General features: G+C 49.0%; 2 protein-coding genes across 4 annotated transcripts in view; one reads left to right on the forward strand and one right to left on the reverse strand.

Moving 5' to 3' along the window:
• The window catches only part of ANKRD11 (ankyrin repeat domain containing 11), a 264,776-nt gene extending 259,609 nt beyond the window's left edge, over positions 1–5,167 (reverse strand). Inside the window, exon 1 of one of the 3 annotated variants that reach the window (XM_077288443.1) lies at positions 4,600–5,167. The gene's annotated coding sequence lies outside the window, so the exon portion shown is untranslated. The remainder of the gene's footprint in view (positions 1–4,599) is intronic. The other 2 variants (XM_077288441.1, XM_077288442.1) reach the window with 2 other exon arrangements.
• A 3,694-nt stretch (positions 5,168–8,861) lies between these two features.
• Positions 8,862–16,063, forward strand: part of SPG7 (SPG7 matrix AAA peptidase subunit, paraplegin) — a 42,649-nt gene continuing 35,447 nt past the window's right edge. Inside the window, exons 1-4 of the mRNA XM_077288444.1 lie at positions 8,862–9,117; positions 11,021–11,123; positions 11,347–11,436; positions 11,596–11,825. Of these exons, the coding sequence (XP_077144559.1) occupies positions 9,007–9,117; positions 11,021–11,123; positions 11,347–11,436; positions 11,596–11,825 (534 nt within the window). The 5' untranslated portion in view covers positions 8,862–9,006. The remainder of the gene's footprint in view (positions 9,118–11,020; positions 11,124–11,346; positions 11,437–11,595; positions 11,826–16,063) is intronic.

Raw genomic sequence — 16,063 nt, forward strand, 5'->3', positions numbered from 1 at the left:
CACTTTCAGGTATTTTAATGGAAGTTGGGAATTAATCATCTGCAGAGACTTTGCATATCCCCCACCCTCAAAAACCTGAGCAACTAACAGTACTGCAGACAGTGACTTTAGCATGCCACAAGATAATGACATCACACGCCTTGGGTCAAGATTTATCAACAGGATCAAACATGGTGTTGCCTAGAGCAACCAGATTTCAACTCATTTCACAGCAACCATTTCGTTTTCTTTGCAACCGTGATGTGCGGCCCCCAACTATGGACTACATGATGGTCCACATCAGCACATTACTATAGTGAATGATCAGAACCAGAAGTGAACCTCTACACGTTGCAGGTTTGATGTGGACTTTCCTAAGAAAACCTGAATTAAATTATGCACCATATCAAAATCCAAAGCATTCTGCAAGGTTTCTGCATGAAAATCTGCATGTGTCACAAGCAGAGTCTTGAGAATTTCACCCAAACAGTGCAAAGAGCGTAGAATCCAATGAATTCCCCAATATTTATGCAATATGCAGGAGACTTAAAGCCTCACTAACTTAGACGGTACCACATTGGCCTGTGGACTTTCTACATGTAAAAATCTTGTCATTTTCCCCCAATGATCACTAATTGGGAAAAAAATCAACAATGAATGATGGCTAATCAAGACTCTGCAAACACTAGCGCATGCCCTCATCTCCCGCCTTGACTACTGCAACCTCCTCCTCTGTGGCCTCCCTTCTATACACTCTCGTACCCCTCCAAACTATCCTTAACTCTGCTGCCTGACTAATCCACCTATCCCCCGCTATTCCCTAGACTCCCCTCTGGCAATCCCTTCACTGGTTCCCCACTGCACAGAGACTCCAGGTCAAAACCCTAAGCATGACATACAAAGCCATTTACAAACTGTCCCCTCCATACATCTGTGACCAAGTCTCCGGGTACTTACCTGCACACAACCTCTGACCCTCAAAAGATCTTTCACTATTCCCCTCTTATCTCCTCTTCCAACAATCACATGCACCATTTTTCTTGTGCATCCCCCCTACTCAAACTCTCTGCCCCAACATATCAGACTCTCGCCTACCCTGGAAAACCATCAAAGGGAACCTGAAGACCCACCTCTTCCGACAAATCTACAACCTGCAGTATACCCTAGTTCCACCATTCTGCTTCATGACCAGCTCTACCCTCACCCATCCCTTGCAGACAGTGATCCCTTGCAGGCAGGGCCCTTTCTCCTCTTGTACCAGTCAATGACTTGTTTTGTTCAAGATTAATTGTACTTGCTTTTTATTATGTATACCCCTCTTCACATGCAAAGCGGCATGGAATAAATGGCGCTATAACAAACAAATACAATGGCTTTGGCCAACTCGCTGTGAAGAACAATGTTGGCCTCATTAACACACTATCCAATCCGCAAACAATTGTTCTATGAAGGATCTATTCTATACTGAAGGTCACTCCGGGCCCCTTATGGCCCATTATCATGGCTATCCTGAGCACCTATAAAGGCCAATATCAACTGTACTGTGTATGACTACGTTGCCGAACAATGGCACACCGAACAGACATGCTTTATACCGTATAGGACTACCAGGAATTATCTAAAAATTAAAATACTCTTCCCTTGGTCACTGAGCAGCGGCCCTATAGGTCTTTGTTTACAAGCACCCAGGACTCATATGCTGTGCTACTAGCACAATGCTGATGCCAGTAGCATGAGAACAGAGCCCAACCAGACAATAACATCATGTTCTGATTATGATGAGATGATGCAAAAAGTGATGGCTCTCACCAACCGTCTAGCAGCCACAAACAAGGCTAACGGGCTGTGTTGTGCGCATCGGTCTGTGACGGCGCTACATGTGACTGCTGAAACCCACTGATTGTAAACAATGGCTGACTCCTCCAACCTCGATAGTTGTGGATAATGCGCCGTACGTCATCTGCAGAACCCTGCACGGTTGAAGGGCAAATCAAGCCTGTATTTCAACTGTGCAAGATGTACGACGAGTCATCCACATCTATGGAGGTACGGACCCCAGACGAGCACTCAACTGGACCATGCCAATAACATGGTTAAAACTTTTTTTTTTTTTTTTTTTTTTTTTTTTAAGATATGCATTGGGGAGGGCCTATAAACATATTGATGTGCTGCTGTAATAGACCAATTAAAGGGAACCTGTAACCTCCAGAATCGATGGTGAAGTAAGGGTACCGTCTCACAGTGGCACTTTTGTCGCTACGACGGCACGATCCGTGACGTTCCAGCGATATCCATACGATATTGCTGTGTCTGACACGCAGCAGCGATCAGGGACCCCGCTGAGAATCGTACGTCGTAGCAGATCGTTTGGAACTTTATTTCGTCGCTAGATCTCCCGCTGTCATCGCTGGATCGGTGTGTGTGACAGCGATCCAGCGATGCGTTCGCTTGTAACCAGGGTAAACATCGGGTTACTAAGCGCAGGGCCGCGCTTAGTAACCCGATGTTTACCCTGGTTACCATCGTAAATGTAAAAAAAAAAAAAAAAAAAAACAGTACATGCTCACATTCCGGTGTCCGTCAGGTCCCTCGCCGTCCGCTTCCCGCACTGACTGACTGCCGGCCGTAAAGTAAAAGCAGAGCACAGCGGTGACGTCACCGCTGTGCTCTGCTTTCACTTTACGGACGACACTCAGTCATCAGTGCGGGAAGCGGACTGCGAGGAACCTGACGGACACCGGAATGTGAGTATGTACTGTTTGTTTTTTTTACATTTACGATGGTAACCAGGGTAAACATCCGGTTACTAAGCGCGGCCCTGCGCTTAGTAACCCGATGTTTACCCTGGTTACCCGGGGACTTCGGCATAGTTGGTCGCTGGAGAGCTGTCTGTGTGACAGCTCTCCAGCGACCACACAACGACTTACCAACGATCACGGCCAGGTCGTATCGCTGGTAAATTGTTTTGTGTAACGGTACCCTAAGCTCACCGACATCAGGGGCTTATCTACAGCATTCTGTAATGCTGTAGATAAGCCCCCGATGTTACCTGAAAGAGGAGAAAAAGAGGTTATATTACACTCACCCAGGGGCGGTCCCGCTGCGGTCTGGTCAAATGGGCGTCTCAGGTCCGCTCCGGCGCCTCCTATCTTCATTCCATGATGTCCTCTTCTGGTCTTTATGCCGCGGCTCCGGCGCAGGCGTACTTTGTCTGCCCTGTTGAGGGCAGAGCAAAGTACTGCAGTGCGCAGGCACCGGGCCTCTCTGACCTTTCCAGCGCCTGCGCACTGCAGTACTTTGCTCTGCCCTCAACAGAAGACCAGAAGATGACGCCATGGAATGAAGATAGGAGGCTCTGGAGCGGACCTGAGACGCCCATTTGACCAGACCGCAGCGGGACCGCCCCTGGGTGAGTAATATAACGTCTTTTCTCCTTTCAGGAAACATCAGCGGCTTATCTACAGCATTACAGAATGCTGTAGATAAGCCCCTGATGACGGTGAGCTTACCTCACCATGGATTTTGGGGGTGACAGGTTCCCTTTAATTGTGGTGGGGAAAACCTGGTGACAGGTTACCTTTAAGAAGCTGGATAACCTCTTTAAAGCAGTAACATCCTTTACATAAGTGATAACTCATTTAACAATGTGGGTAAAACACAGACCCCCAGTGATCCCGAGAGTGGGGCTCATATCAAATTGTATAGATAGTATCCCACTCGGCACCCTGAGTGGTAGGACCTCCAGAGATCCCAAGAACAGAGCCCCATCTGGAATTGTGTAAATGTACCCGATACCCCAAAATGGTGGAGATTGGGGGGGTCTCAGCACTCAGTAAAACTGATATGAAGAACAGAGCCCAATCCTGAATGGTGTAGAGGTACCCGAGACCCCCAAAAGGTGTAGATATGGAGATTTCGTACTGAGTGCTGAGACCCCCAGAGCTCCCAAGAACAGAGCTCCAAGGCTGTAAGGTGTGGAGGTGCCCGAGACCCCCAAAATGTGTACATAAGTGATTCCTTACTGAGTGCTGGGACCCCCTCCAGATCCCATGAACAGAGGCTCATCCAGAATGGTCTAGCGATGCCTGAGACCCCAAAATGGTACATTGAGTGGATTACTTACGGAATGCTGGGACCCCCAGAGATCTTAAGAACAGAGCACCATCCTAAATGGTATAACAGTGCCAGACACCCCTGGAAAGAGCTAAGTGGGATGAATGGCATGGAAGACAAACATCCCCGTTATTGGAGGTCACTGGGGGTCCCAAGCAATCAGAAAGTTATCTAACACCTTATGGAGAATAATCCACAGAAATGTCTCCAGATTCAATCCCCGAGCACCCAAGGAAAAAAACAAAAAAAAAAAAAACACTAATGGGAATCCCAGAGCTGCAGCCAAGCTGCGCTACCCCCCACAGGATGGAGGCTGCGGTACCCCCCCAGGATGAAGGCTGCGGTACTCACACCCAAGGATGCCGGCTGTGCTTCCCCCAGGATGCCATGATGGAGGCTGCGCTCCCCCCAGGATGGAGGCTGCGGTACCCACACCCCAGGATGCCGGCTGTGCTTCCCCCAGGATGACATGATGGAGGCTGCGGTCCCCCCAGCCCAGACTCTTACCGTGCTCGCTGCTCTCCGGACGGGCGGTGATCAGTCCCGACTCCCTGGCGGTTGGGGCCCCGCGGTGTTCGGACCGGTTCTGAGGAGGAGGAGGAGGGAGGGAAGGCCGCGAACTTGCGCATGGACCCAGCGGGGGCCGCGGCCTACCTCCCCCTCCTCCCCTCCTCCGGTAACCGGGATGGAAGTGTGGGGGGGAGGGGAACGGAAACCAGCGACAGCCGATAACCCAACGTGTGAGTGGGGGGAAGGGGCGGCTGCGAGGCTTCTCCTGAACAGCAGCGTCCGGTAAACGAGGTCCTGACAGGAAAAAGGGGAGGGAAAAAAAAGGCCCAAAATGAGGTAAAGGTGACCAAAAACACGGAGAGGCTGAGTCCCGAACGCGCGGCCAACGGTGGTGGTGGGGGAGGCGGAGCCCCCCGCTGCCGGTTTTCTCCTCAGAGGCCGCTCCCGTGCGCGCCCCCAAACGCTTGCATCGCGAGCTGCTTCTACGCGCCCTTTGACTCCACCAAGGCGCGCTCCCCGGGAGAGAAGAAAGTGGGAGGGAAGAAGGCGACGTGACACACTCTCCTATTGGCCGACGCCTCAGCGACTGGCTGCCTCGGCGACTCTCATTGGTCGAGTGACGCAACGGTCAGATGCGGAGGTGGGAGGAGTTAGAAAGAAGAGGGCGCGAGAAAGGGGGCGGGGCGCTGCTGCCATCTCTTCCCTGCTTCTGTTGTGTGTATGTTGGTAGTGACGTCAGCGATAAGGGCGGGGCTAAACCTTATCTGTCAATCTTGCATATACTGTATGCTGATTGGTCTGATCTCCTTCTGTTGCTATACAGACACTGTCCCGCCCCTTTGCTGCACATGACTGAGGCAATACCATGTACAATAGCATGTGAACATCATACCTGTGTGTTTAGGAAGTTTTAAAGGGGTGGTCCACTTTTGCACCCTTTTTACTTAACTGCATATATTTGGGGCTAAAAATTATTATTGCAATTGAGTTTTATTACAACTTTTGCACTATTTGGCTTTTACAGGCGCTTTGTTTCCCTGTAAATATAACTTTGATTTGATCTGTGATCATAATCTGAGAGGAGCTAGAAAAAAATAAGTAAAAGAATTACCAACTCCCCTTAGAGCTCACTGACTGATTCTCAGTTAACTCACAGGAATAAGCAGGGCTGCGTGGTGTGCACTATAGCATTGCCACTCATTGATTCGTTTATCAATCGAGACCACCGAAGTGACCTATGCTAAACCAATGGGAGTCAGAGCCGGGGAGTATAGCTTCTTCATGGGAGTCACAACCCCTTTAAAGCCCCCCATACACATCCACAATGTCAGCTAAAGCCAACAATTTCGGTGGTACGGTCAAAATGTCTTATGTGCGTGAGGGCCTGCTAACTCTTCCACTGGTGGGAGCATGGTTGGACCAGGAGGCACGAGACACTAGTTCTGCAGTGATAATCTCCTGCTGATAAAACACTGATTGTATTGAAACAACAACGCACAACCTAGTAAGTGGCACATCGCTGGAATCAGGGTCTCTTCCTCTACATCAGATTATATAGATGTCTCTTCCCTGGTTTCCGCGGACCCAAGACACCAGGTTTTGGACTGTAATCACATTTTTTCAGATGAACCAAGGTCTTTTTAATCTTAGTTATGACCTTGCTTATCAACTGTGCTCAAAATCCTTGAAGACATCTTGCTATCATCAGTGGAGAGCTGACACCACCAATGCCACGACAGCTGGAATGATCATGCATCTTATCCAGAATATTCGGGCCCGTGCCCAAATGTTGGAAACTTACCCCACTGAAGACGGAGACAGAAGGACGTCGTGTTACTCCATTCAGGAGGTTTCCAAAACTTGTTCTAAGGTCATTTTCCATCTTCAAGGTCAAGATGAGAGACCCCAGTCCAATCCTCCCATCCTCCCAAGATCATCTATCCATCTTAAAGTCCCGGATTGCCCTCTTAAAGGGATTGATTCAACATATTCAATGGGTAAAATTGCAAAGGCTTGTAAATACACGTCTGGTCTTATCCTTAGGGTGCAGTAAGTAATGCACTCCTTGCCTAGGCACCTAGCTATCACTGATTGACCACAGCGGTGACCTGAGAAATGAGCAATAAGCAATAACATTCTTTGAGAAGGAAGAGGATTTTAAAAAGAAACAAGTAAATGTCAATGTTGTTTGTTTTTATTATTTTATTTATTTGTTATGTATATATATATATATATATATATATATATATATATATATATATATATATATATATATATATCACCATCATATTCCACAGCGCTTTACAGACATTATCATCTCTGTCCCCATTGGGGCCCATACATTCCCGATCACTCTGTCTCTGGAGTGTGGGAGGAAACCTGAGAACCTAGAGGAAACCCACCCAAACACGGGGAGAACATACGCTGACGATGGGACTATATATACTGTATACAGCTATATCCATTACACAGCAGGTGGTCGGTGTCGACTAGCTCTACGTTATTGGGGGACGGTATTACTGGGCGCGTTACGTCACTGGTCACATCGCCTTTTTCTTCCTGTTTTTGTCACGAGACTCCACCGGATGTGACCTTACATCTAATACAAAACACGGCCTGTTATTAGTTATAGTGCGGCGCCATCTGTCTTTCGGTTGCACAAGTTCCAGCATATTCCCACGGACACTCGCTCTGTGGGACGGCGAATCTGAGGATTTTTACTAGCATCATATATATTCCCTAGCAGACACGCACCCCACTGGGGAGCGGCCGCGCTATTACGGGGTTGTCCGCTACTTTATATTAAATAAGACGTCATGGGACCGCGGCAGCCAATTCGATTCTTTTTCGAGTGGAGGATGTCAAGGGACCACTGCAGCCAATTAGCTTCCTTTTCCAGTGGGGGATGTTAGGGGACCACTGCAGCCAATTAGCTTCCTTTTCCAGTGGGGAATGTTAGGGGACTATTGCAGCCAATTAGCTTCCTTTTCCAGTGGGGGATGTTAGGGGACCACTGCAGCCAATTAGCTTCCTTTTCCAGTGGGGAATGTTAGGGGACTACTGCAGCCAATTAGCTTCCTTTTCCAGTGGGGGATGTTAGGGGACCATGGCAGCCAATTAGCTTCCTTTTCCAGTGGGGAATGGTAGGGGACCACTGCAGTGAATTAGGTTTTTTTTTGTGGCTTGGGACACCTGGTGACCGCTGCAGCCAATTCGCTTTCTCTTTCAGTGGGGGACGTCATGGGACCGCTGCAGCCAATTAGATTCTTTTTCGAGTGGGGGGTGTTAGGGGACCACTGCAGCTAATTAAATTCTTTTTCCAGTGGGGGATGTTAGGGGACCACTGCAGTCAATTAGGTTTCTTTTGTGGCTTGGGACTCCTGGTGACCGCTGCAGCCAATTAGCTTCCTTTTTCAGTGGGGATGTCGTGGGACCACTGCAGCCAATAAGCTTACTTTTACAGTAGGGAATGTTAGGGGACCACTGCAGTCACTTAGGTTTCTTTTGCGACTTGGGACAACTGGTGACCGCTGCAGCCAATTAGCTTCCTTTTTTAGCAGGGGATATCTGGTTAAGGCTGCAGCCAATTAGATTCCTCATTTAGTGGGGGACATCAAGTGACCGCTGCAGACAATTAGCTTCTCTTTCAGTAGTGGGATGTCTGGTTACCGCTGCAGACAATTAGCTTCCTCTTTCGGCGGTGGGATGTCTGGTTACCGCTGCAGACAATTAGTTTTGTCTTCCATTTGGGGATTTCAGGGGACTGCTACAGCTAACTAGCTTTCTTTTCCAGCAGGTGACATAAGATGACCGCTGCAGACGATTACCTTTCTCTTCGGGGGGGGGGGGGGGGGGCGTCTGGTGACCGCTGCAGTCAATTAGCTTATTCTTCTACTGGTGGATGTCAGGTTTCCCCACCCTGACCCACCAAATCCTCCTTCCCACCAAAAAAAATAAATGACTAAAAGTGATTAAAAAAAGTTGTATGTACCCAAAATAGAGGCAATAAAAACCGCAGCTCGAGCCGCTAAAGTCTGATACACTCTGTCTACCGAAAACTAGGGGGGGGGGAAAGTCATGCTCCCAGACTTTGGTGACTTCAGGCATTTTTTTTTTTGCAAGTTTTTTATATATTAATTTTTTAAATAGTAAAAAATAAGGACAATAAAGAAAAAGAAAACACCTGGTCCTAAAGGGGTTAACACAGGGTCATTATAACATGGAGCATATTATAAGGATTTATTACAGGACGATGAGGAGCAGTGATGGCGCCTCCTCCGCTGACGGTTCCTGGGCTGCGGCTTCTGCTGACAGTGGGCGGGCAGATAGCGCAGACTCGGAAGCTTCTGCTCAGTCACTAGGCCGCGGAGAAGCCTCGGCCTCGAGTATCAGCCCGGCCCACACATGGGGCCACTGCTACAGGCTCTCGGGAGGAGGACGGCCTGTCTGTGCGGAGCGTGGAGGCTGCTGAGCAGGACGGGGATCAAGAGCAGCAGCTCCCTGGGATTACTGCAGGTATAGAGGGTGCAGAGAGGCAGGGGCAATAATCCGGGGCAGATACAGGAGTGACAGGGGCAATAACACACACAGGGCAGATACAGGGCTGACGGGCAATAATACAGGGGTGACAGGGGCAATAATACAGGGCAGATACAGGGCTGACGGGCAATAATACAGGGGTGACGGGCAGTAATACAGGGCAGATACAGGGGTGACAGGGGCAGTAATACAGGGCAGATACAGGGCTGACGGGCAATAATACAGGGCAGATACAGGGCTGACGGGCAATAATACAGGGGTGACGGGCAATAATACAGGGCAGATACAGGGCTGATACAGGGCTGATGGGCAATAATACAGGGCAGATACAGGGCTGACGGGCAATAATACAGGGGTGACAGGGGCAATAATACAGGGCAGATACAGGGCTGACGGGCAATAATACAGGGGTGACAGGGACAATAATACAGGGCAGATACAGGGCTGACGGGCAATAATGCAGGGGTGACGGGCAATAATACAGGGCAGATACAGGGCTGACGGGCAATAATGCAGGGGTGACGGGCATTAATACAGGGCAGATACAGGGCTGACGGGCAATAATACAGGGGTGACAGGGGCAATAATACAGGGCAGATACAGGGCTGACGGGCAATAATACAGGGGTGACGGGCAGTAATACAGGGCAGATACAGGGCTGACGGGCAATAATACAGGGGTGACAGGGGCAGTAATACAGGGCAGATACAGGGCTGACGGGCAATAATACAGGGGTGACGGGCAGTAATACAGGGCAGATACAGGGCTGATACAGGGCTGATGGGCAATAATACAGGGCAGATACAGGGCTGACGGGCAATAATACAGGGGTGACGGGCAATAATGCAGGGCAGATACAGGGGTGACGGGCAATAATGCAGGACAGACACAGGGGTGACGGGCAATAATACAGGGCAGATACAGGGGTGACGGGCAATAATACAGCGTAGATACAGGGCTGACGGGCAATAATACAGGGGTGACAGGGGCAATAATACGGGGCAGATACAGGGGGTGACGGGCAATAATGCAGGAGAGATACAGGAATGATGGGCAATAATGCAGGACAGATACAGGGGTGATGGGCAATAATGCAGGACAGATACAGGGGTGACAGGGGCAATAATGCTGGACAGATACAGGGGTGACGGGCAATAATATGGGGCAGATACACGGGTGACAGGCAATACGGGGCAGATACAGGAGTGACGGGCAATAAAACGGGGCAGATACAAGGATGACGGGCAATAATGCAGGACAGATACAGAAGTGACAGGGGCAATCATACAGGGCAGATACAGGAGTGACGGGCAATAATACGGGGCAGATATAGGGCTGACTGGGCAATAATACAGGGCAGATATAGGGGTGACGGGCAATAATACGGGGCAGATACAGAGGTAACAGGCAATAATACGGGGCAGATACAGAGGTGACGGGCAATAATACGGGGCAGATACAGGAGTGACAGGCAGTAATACAGGGGTGACAGGGGCAGTAATACAGGGAAGATACAGGGGTGACGGGCAGTAATACAGGGAAGATGCAGGGGTGACGGGCAGTAATACAGGGGTGACAGGCAATAATACAGGGGGAGATATAGGGGTGACGGGCAGTAATACAGGGCAGATACATGGGTGACGGGCAGTAATACGGGGCAGATACAAGGGTGACAGGGGCAGTAATACAGGGCACATAAAGGAGCAGTAATACAGGGCACATAAAGGGGTGATAGGGGCAGTAATGATAGGGGCAGATACAAGGTGAGCAGTAAAATGGTGGTTACCGGATATTACAGGTATATTTGCTGTTTTATTTCCTGTATCTGAGGTTTTCTTTCTTGGAGAAGCTCTGACCCCGTTTTTTTCTTTTCTTGCAGACATTACTGCGCAGGAAAGTGACCCCGATATCTGACGGAGTAACAGGATTCCTAATAAGACGACACGCTATCGAGAATCCGGCTCAGCTCTGGAGGCTCCTAGGTTTGTCATTTCACAGCTTACATTAAAGATAAAACATATGTAAGGCGAGTTACAGGGGTTCTCCAGATTTTCAGTGTGGGTAGCGGCTGTTCTTGAGTCCTGCAGCTCAGCTCCTATTATAGTGAATAGACCCCGTAGTAATAGGGAGTGCACACCATAAGGCAGGACAGCCACTTTTAAGCTTTGTGCCTGGAATGGTGATACAATATTGGTTCTTATCCAGGGGGGATCCATTACTTCCGCTCCACTGCTGAAAGGAGGAAAGAAAATCAGAATGAAGATTTCAGTAAGAGAAGCCAGAAAGAAAACGACGGTACGTGAGATCAGTGCGGGCGGGAGGTGTACAAGAAGTGATGGCGGCAGATCAACCAACTTTTCAAACTTCCATCAAAGCGATCTGATAGATTTCCATCAGATCGTTGCTTGTGGCCTGAACAATATACAGACTTATATGTCACATTTTGTTTCTCAGATGAGGATAAGAATAAGGAGCACCTCTTGTCAGTTTACCGAATATTCACCATTTCTATCCTTGCCCTGGGTATATACTTTATAACCACCATGAACACCATCCACGTCTCCTGGAATGAATTTGTAAATGAAATGTTGGCCAAGGGCGAAGTGAAGCGAGTGGAGGTCGTTCCCGAGAGCGATTATGTCCAGATCTTCCTCCATGAAGAAGCCGTGGTCCTTGGGCGACCGGTAAGTTACATCGCCTAATACCCTGCCACTTGCCTTACTGCAACATTTGCAGTTGGTCTTGGCCTCAAATGACATTGATCCCTTATTGCCAGAATTTTTATTTTTGTATTAATAATTGTTGATTATATAATCAATTATTTTTAATGCAAAATTAAATTTACAGGTTTAATTATTAACTTTTACTTCAGCCACTGGGGGCTGCCATTTTCATTTGCTGGTGTGTACAACACTTACACACCTGAAATATGGCAGCCCCTGGGCATAGGTGACTTCGGTTGGTGTCCGACCGAATCTCCTAATAGTGGCTACCTCGTGCTGTGACCTGGGCACACCCACAGCAGTGAGAGGAGATCGCAGCCATTTTGTTCGCGCGGTGACAGGATCTGCTGGGGAGCGGAGGTCCAGGGTGAGGTGAGTATCAGCGATGGTGATCAGCAGCCTGGGATTAGTAGTACATTACCAGGCTGCTGATCACCTCTTCCAGCCACTGTCATGACAGATCACAGCAGGGTAATTATCACCCTCCTGTGTCCTGATCACTGACAAAGCTTTGCTATGTCACTATAACGCTTCTGAAAAAGGCATACACTGCCTTAGCAGAGCTGTGTATGTAATGCCATCATACATGATGCGTGACAAAGAGGTGGAGGACTATAGGGGTGCATTAGACTATATGGAGGACTATTGGGTTTCCATTATTCTATATGAAGGACTATGAGGTGCAGTAGACTATAAGGGGGGTGCATTATATTATATGGATGACTATGAGGTGTGCATTATACTATATTGAAGACTGGGGATGCATTATACTAAATAGAGGACTATGGGGGTGCATTATACTATATGGAAGACTATTGGGTTTCCATTAGACTATATGGAGGGCTATTGGGTTTGCATTCTACTATATGGAGGATTATGGATGGAGCATTAGACTATATGTAGAACTATGGGGGTGCATTAGACTATATGGAGGACTATGGGGGGTTCATTAGACTATACGGATAATTATTGGGTATGCCTTATACTGTACAGAGGACTGTGGGGTGTGCATTATACTATACGAAGGACTATGGGGGTGCATTATACTATATGGAGGACTATGGGGGGTGCATTATACTATACGGAGGACTATGGAGGGTGCATTAGACTTTATGGAGGACTATGAAGGTGCATTAGACTATATGTAGGACTATGGGGGTGCGTTAGACTATATGGAGGACTATGAGGGGTTCATTAGACTATATGGAGGACTATGGGGAGCATTAGACTATATGGAGGATTATGGGGGGAGCATTAGCCTATATGGAGAACTATGGGGGTGCATTAGACTATATGGAGGATTATGGGGTATGCTTTATACCGTACGGAGGACTATGGGGTGTGCATTATACTATATGGAGGACTATGGGGGGTGCATTATACTATACGGAGGACTATGGTGGGTGCATTAGACTATATCAGTGTTTCCCAAACTCCAGTCCTCACGGACCCCACGGGTCATGTTCTCAGGATTTCCTTAGTATTGCACAGGTGGTGGAAGTTTCATCAAGCCCTCAGGAATTCTCTCACCTGTGAAACTCTATGGAAATCCTGAAAACATGACCTGTGGGGTCCGTGTGGACTGAAGTTTGGGATACACTGGACTATATTGAGGACTATGGGGGGTGAATTAGACTATATGAAGGACTATGATTTCTATGTTCACCTCTGCCCCTAAGCTTATATCTAACTATCCTGCAGCCAGCAATAAACAATGCAACACAAGTTAAACAGTGCAACATTTTTAATTAAAATACATTTTGGCTCAAAATATAAGAATTAAAAAAATAAATAATTAAAAATATCCCTTTCTCCTTCGCCTCATTGGGGGACACAGACCATGGGTGTATGCTGCTGCCACCAGGAGGCTGACACTAAGTATTACAAAGAAAGTTAACTCCTCCCCTGCAGTATACACCCTCCTGCTGGCTCTCAGCTAACCAGTTCTTGCTTAGTGTCCGTAGGAGGCACACGGACGGGTCTGCTATTCAGACCCAAAGAATCTTTTTACTTTTACCTTTTACCGGACGAAGGGGGCGACGGATTCTTTCATGTTCCGATCTCCCCCGAACCAACAACAGGCGAGCACGGGAGTGTTACCTCTCCGTATCCTCTCCTGCGACGTGGGAAGCCACTGCCTGAGCTGATTCTAGGGGCGACGGGCCCCTTCAAGGGCACCGATCTCCCCCCTCCCTTATCAGACGAGCACTGGAGTGTCACCTTCAGTATCCTCTTCTGCAGCCAGGCCTATTGCCGGACATTCAGCCCTGCCCACCAGGTTTTACCCTCGGCTGTACAGAGGCCCCTCTCTATGGCGTCCGAGCAGCCCCCACTGTCCCACCACTGTGAAAGCGGATGGCACAAGGAGGCGGACGGTTCCTCTCCACCTCCCTAACATACGGATGATGGATTGAGGTTTATCCCTGCACCGTCCACGCTGCACAGAACAGCGCTGAAACCCACATCCGCGGCGGCTCCATGCCGGGACGCGCAACGATGGTGAGTGGATCCATCTTCAGAGGGATATCCATAAAGGCGCAGGCAGCCTTAGCCACTTTCCTGTGGCCCACCTCTCTGAGGTAACGCTCTGGCCGGCTACAAAAATTTAGCCCCTGGCTTCGGCCGATGTGTAGGCCGCATCCCGGAAGTCTCCTGAAACGCCCCGCTGGTGTCGCCCGCCTGCTACAGAAATTTAGGCCCCGGCTTGGGCCTATTCAGCATCGTGTCCGTCGCTCCGCCCCCCGAGTTGGCGCTTCTCGCTCTCTGCGAGATTTTATCTACTCTGCAGCTCACGGTGGCCATCTTGGTCCACCCGGCCGGCTCACACTGAGGCAACGATTTTTAGCATTAAGGGGGCACAACCACTCTACATCAAGGCATTAAACGCGCAAGTATTCTCCCTTCTTAAAGGCGCATGTAGTATTGTCTGTTCTTAAAGGCGCGGGTCCAGTATTGTCTGGTCTTAAAGGCGCATGACCAGTAGGCCCTGGTCTTACGCACTTGGCCAGTATGCCCTGGTCTTAAAGGCACATGACCAGTACGACCTGGTTTTTAAAGGCACATGACCAGTATGCCCTGGTCTTAAGGGCTCATGACCAGTATGCCCTGGTCTTAAAGGAACTTGACCAGTATGCCCTGGTCTTAAAGGCACGTGACCAATATGCCCTGGACTTAAAGGCACGTGACCAATATGCCCTGGACTTAAAGGCACATGACCAGTATGCCCTGGTCTTCAAAGCATATGACAAGTATGTCCTGGTTCTTAAAGGCACATGGCCAGCATGCCCTCCTCCTAAAGGCACAAGACCAGTATACCCTGGTCTTAAAGACGCACGACCAGTATTTACTGGTCTTATGGGCACATCATCAATCCTAAGCTGGTCACTCTAACTGAGCTCTGGAGCCTTCCGCCGCTCATCCCTAACCGCAACCCAGATATACTTGGTCCCTCTCCTACATGGGAGCGTCCGCTAGCAGGGGCCGCAAGTGTTCTAGAAAAACGTACAGGCGTCTGCAAAACGGAAGTTTTCATGTCCTAATCTCTCCCCCATGATTTGTTGAGAACAACGCTGAATATGGATCGCATATTGCCTTGGATTGCAAGAGCTTCAGAAAAGGAGGGACTCTCCTATTTATACCATCAACAAATCGACGAGCAATTCACTGGACAGAAGCCGCTAAGTAGGTTGCCATACCTGGTCTGATTTTTATGGGCGACGGGTCCTTTTAAGGGCACCGATTCCCCCCACATCTTCAACAGACGAACACATGCAGTGTCGCCTCCATGTATCCTCTTCTGCATCCAGGCCTAATGCCAAACAACCTGCCCTGTCCACCCGGGGACCTCAACTCTGGGGATGTACAGAGGCACACATCTTTGGCGTCCGAGCACCCCCCTTTGTATCAATTTAGGGGATGATGCAAGAAAGCAGACGATTCCTCTCCACGTCCCTGTTAACAGAATGGTGGATCGAAGGTTCCTAATTTTCTACTCTGCACGAAGATGGCAAGAGGCCTGCTGGTTGCAGCCCCGCATTCTGCCACTTGGCAGTCTAACCGGGTGGAATTTCTTGTGGTATACCTACCAGTATCCCTGCCCGATGTATCATCAATTAAAAAACCACAGACGGTCGGATAGCAAATCTGGTTCGTTCCGTCTTGTGGCTTCGGGTTCAGCGCTCTACCCTTCTTTAGCGCCA

The sequence above is a fragment of the Ranitomeya variabilis genome, chromosome 2 (assembly GCF_051348905.1).
Source record: "Ranitomeya variabilis isolate aRanVar5 chromosome 2, aRanVar5.hap1, whole genome shotgun sequence".
NCBI lineage: Eukaryota > Metazoa > Chordata > Amphibia > Anura > Dendrobatidae > Ranitomeya > Ranitomeya variabilis.